Source organism: Aegilops tauschii, chromosome 7 (genome assembly GCF_002575655.3).
Source record: "Aegilops tauschii subsp. strangulata cultivar AL8/78 chromosome 7, Aet v6.0, whole genome shotgun sequence".
In the NCBI taxonomy this organism is placed as follows: domain Eukaryota; kingdom Viridiplantae; phylum Streptophyta; class Magnoliopsida; order Poales; family Poaceae; genus Aegilops; species Aegilops tauschii.
Window position 1 is genome coordinate 61,489,765 of NC_053041.3, and position 3,574 is coordinate 61,493,338.

The 3,574-nt window shown below is 46.9% G+C and overlaps 1 protein-coding gene across 1 annotated transcript; it reads left to right on the forward strand.

Moving 5' to 3' along the window:
- The first annotated feature begins 2,604 nt into the window (after window positions 1–2,604).
- LOC141026810 (uncharacterized) lies at window positions 2,605–3,289 on the forward strand. Its single transcript, XM_073503666.1, has 2 exons — window positions 2,605–3,175; window positions 3,270–3,289. The coding sequence occupies exons 1-2, from the start codon at window positions 2,605–2,607 to the stop codon at window positions 3,287–3,289; spliced, it is 591 nt and encodes a 196-aa protein (XP_073359767.1).
- The last annotated feature ends 285 nt before the right edge of the window (window positions 3,290–3,574 follow it).

Consider the following 3,574-nt stretch of genomic DNA (forward strand, 5'->3'; position numbering starts at 1 on the left):
TTTCCTCAAAATCCCAAGAGAGTGTCACATCGACCTTCAGGATGAGCTCATGATCAAAGGAGGCGTTCTAAGGGATTCCATGGCAGATTTGGCAGGAGCCGCCATAGACAAATCTTACTTGCCTATGAAGACGTCTTTTCCAAAAGGTCAGCATGACTACTGGGAGTGGAAGCCGCTTTCCCTTGACCACCTGAAATATGCGGCAATTGTAAGCGAAAATTTTGTTTTTTTCTGTCTTTATATTTTTGTTTTATTGCAACAATAGTATTTTTCCCCTTTACCTATATCTTCATTCTCACCCGCTTTTTGTTTTAGGATGGGTATGTCAGCTACGAGCTCTACCGGCGAGTTCTGTCGATGAAGGACATGATGCATCCTCGTTGTCTCCCCGACCGCAGACGCCGCGGATGTTTCTGAGGAGATCTCCAACTGAGTAGAATGGTCACCGTGGACGTTTGTGTCGATGTTTCTGAGCAGAATGGACTCCTGGAAGACTTTCATTTCTTTTTTTTGTATAATTAATGAGTACTTTTAGTTCAATCCTATGGAGTACCGTTTTGGGATTTTGGTTTTTTTATTTTCACAGTATCGTGTTTGGCTTGTCTCATGTTATGCGAATATAATTTTTTATGTTTTTTCATGTTACAAGTTCATTGTTGACGTTTGCGCGAGTTCATGTACATTTAGGGAACCTGTTGACGTGGCGCATATGTATTGTTTGGGAGAAGCGCGCTTTGTGTTTGGCTTATATTCAGTGCCGTTTGTTTGTGTTTGTATTGTTGTCTTTTACACGTTCGCACAAGAGAGGCACGTCTGCTAAAGTACGAGGCAACATTTCAGTACCCTGTCTTTGTGTTCTTCGGGACCGTGCCTTTAGAAGCCCGGCATCCGTGTCTGTGGAGGCTTCACTCCCGTGGCTTCTTTTCCGCTATTCATGTACCTCACGGGACACATGTGATGTCTCTATGTGCTGGTGTCACATGACAGTTTCTCTTTAGACTACACAACTGTGCCTCTGCCATCACTCTTTTGTGCATCCAGCTGGTTTGTACCCATGCCTCAAGAACGCCATTTCCAAAGCCGTGCCTGTGCGCCGAGAAGCCGCAATTCTGTGCCTGTATACGCTGCAGTTCTGTGCCTCCTGTACCTGCATTCGCGTGTCTCAGGGGACACACTGGCTGTGACTCTACGTGCCTGTGGTTGCAGATGCCCGTCCGTGAGGGGATGCGGTGGCTATGACTCGTCGTGCCTGTGCTTCTACACGCCCGTGCCTCCAGAGACTTTAAAACTGTGGCTCTCTGACTTCTCCCGTTGATTCACTTCTTGTATTGATGTATCTCACGTGATACACGCCATGACTCTATGTGCCTGTGGTGTCACACGACTGTCTCTCTTGAGAGTTCGCAACCGTGCCTCTCGAACAGTGTGTTCTCACCGGTGCCTCTGCCAGCTCTCTTTTTTGCATCCAGAGGATTTGTATCCAAAGGATTTGTACTTGTGCCTTGAGAATGCTAATTCCAAAACCGTACTTGTGCGTCGGAGAAGCCGCAATTCCATGTCTGTATAGGCTTCAATTCCATGCACGTGTCTCGGGCGACACGCTGCCTGTGACTCGTTGTGCTTGTGGTGCTTCAAGACCGTGCCTCAGGATACTGTATAACTGTTGCTCTCTGACTTCTCCCGTGGCTTCACTGTCTGTATCCATTTGTGTCACGTGAGACACATTATGACTCTCCCTGTGCCTGTGGTGTCACACGTCTGTGCCTCTAAATACTTCTCAACCGTGCTTCTGCATCTGAGTATTTCTACCGATACCTCGGCCACCACTCTTTTGTGCACCCAGAGGGTGTGTAGCCGTGGCTCGAGAACGTCAATTGCAAGGCCGTATCCGTGCCTTGCGAAGCCGAACCACGTGCCTGTAGAGGCTATGTTTCCGTGTCTTCGTTGCCTGCATTCACGTGTTTCCGGCGAGTATCTGCCTGCATCTGTACATGCCTGTGGTGATACCGACCAAGATCTCGAAAAGTCGTACGCCCGTGCCTGTGGAATATACATGTATGCGCGTCTTGTGCCTGCATACCCGTGCCTCACGTGAAACCAGCCTTGACTATCGAGGGACAGATGGTGTGAATCTAGCTAGATGAGGGACGGATGAGTTTTGGCCTTCGGATCTAAGGTGTACGATAGGTTGTTCATTTGGTTCATTGGATTCTTCCGTCGGTGGTCTTTGTTCAAAGGAGGAATCGATGACCGATGTGGTGGCTATTCGATGTGACTATTCAGTGTGTCAGTTACCGTAAAATAAAGTTAGAGGCTCCTCGATTTCTCCACGGCATCAAATGTTTGTGCACAGCCGTGACTTTAGGAAGTGCATGGTTCCATGAGCTTCGGAAGCACAACCGTCTATACACTGTTCCTAGTTCACACGTTAATGCGTATGGTAACTCAAACGTCCCTCGCCAAGGTTAAATACTGGCCATGTTTGTGAGGTCTCCACGTCGTATGGTAGCCACAGAACATCAGGCAGTTCCCACCCTTCTCACCACTCCCCAACCTTGTCGCAGGGTCTCGGGAGTCTCCATTGGCACCTTGCTGCTCGCTGCCATGGACGACTTTTTGAACACCATCGAGTACCATCTGATAGTTGCCGATGGTAACATGAAGCTCGACGTGTGGTACACCAACGAGCCTGGCAAGGTGGAGGAGATCATTGCCTTGTACGAGGACTGGTTGCGCGAGGAGAAGTACAAGTTTGTTGGTCTTGGCATGGAGTTCACACGAAAAGATTGTTATGGGCGTAGAAAAGTCGCCGTCATGCAACTGGCTATGCGGAATTATGTTTTGGTCTATCACTTCTGCAAGGCCAGGACGGAATGCCCATCCCTGAAGGATTTCCTTGAGAATAGAGGTATAACCTTCTCTAGTGTGGGCGCCAGGAATATTAGAGATGCTCTTTTTCAATATTTCATCAGAATTCCAGAAGGGTACCACATCGACATCCAAGAGAAGTTCATTATCAAAGGCGGCGAAGAAAGGGACTCCATGGAGGACTTAGCAGGAGCCATCATTGACGAATCTTGTTCGAAGCGGGAGTCCTCTTTTCCAGAACTTCTTCGTCACTACTGGGATTGGAAGCCACTTACTTTTGATCACCTGAAATATGGAGCTACTATAAGTGAAGATTTCATTTTCATTAGTTTCTGCCTTTGTTGCAAGAACAATTCTTTTTTTTTTTTGTATATTCATGTTTTCATTTGCTTTTCCTTTAGGAAGGGCATGTGAGCTATGAGCTATACCGCCGGTTTCTGTCGATGAGGGACATCCTGCATCATCGCTGTCTTCCTGATCTCAGATGGCGAGGACGTTTCTGAGGAGTAGTCCAGGTGGAAGTAATGGCAAGATGGATTGTGTGATGAATTGGTTATTTGATAGTTATTGTATGGGGTAATATTACATTGACTGATGAATTTGTAATTGTGGTGGTTTTATTTTGAACCGGATTGAGTTGACTGGTTTTGGAATTTAAGTTTATTTTTGTTCCATTATGTTTTTCTTGATTGGGTGCCTTCAAGAA

What these genes read in the sequence shown, in the direction of transcription:
- LOC141026810 (XM_073503666.1), top strand. Translation starts at nt 2,605, where the DNA reads ATGGACGACTTTTTGAACACCATCGAGTACCATCTGATAGTTGCCGAT. An exon ending in GAAATATGGAGCTACTATAA is followed by an intron (nt 3,176 to 3,269) that starts GTGAAGATTTCA and finishes CTTTTCCTTTAG; the next exon opens with GAAGGGCATGTGAGCTATGA.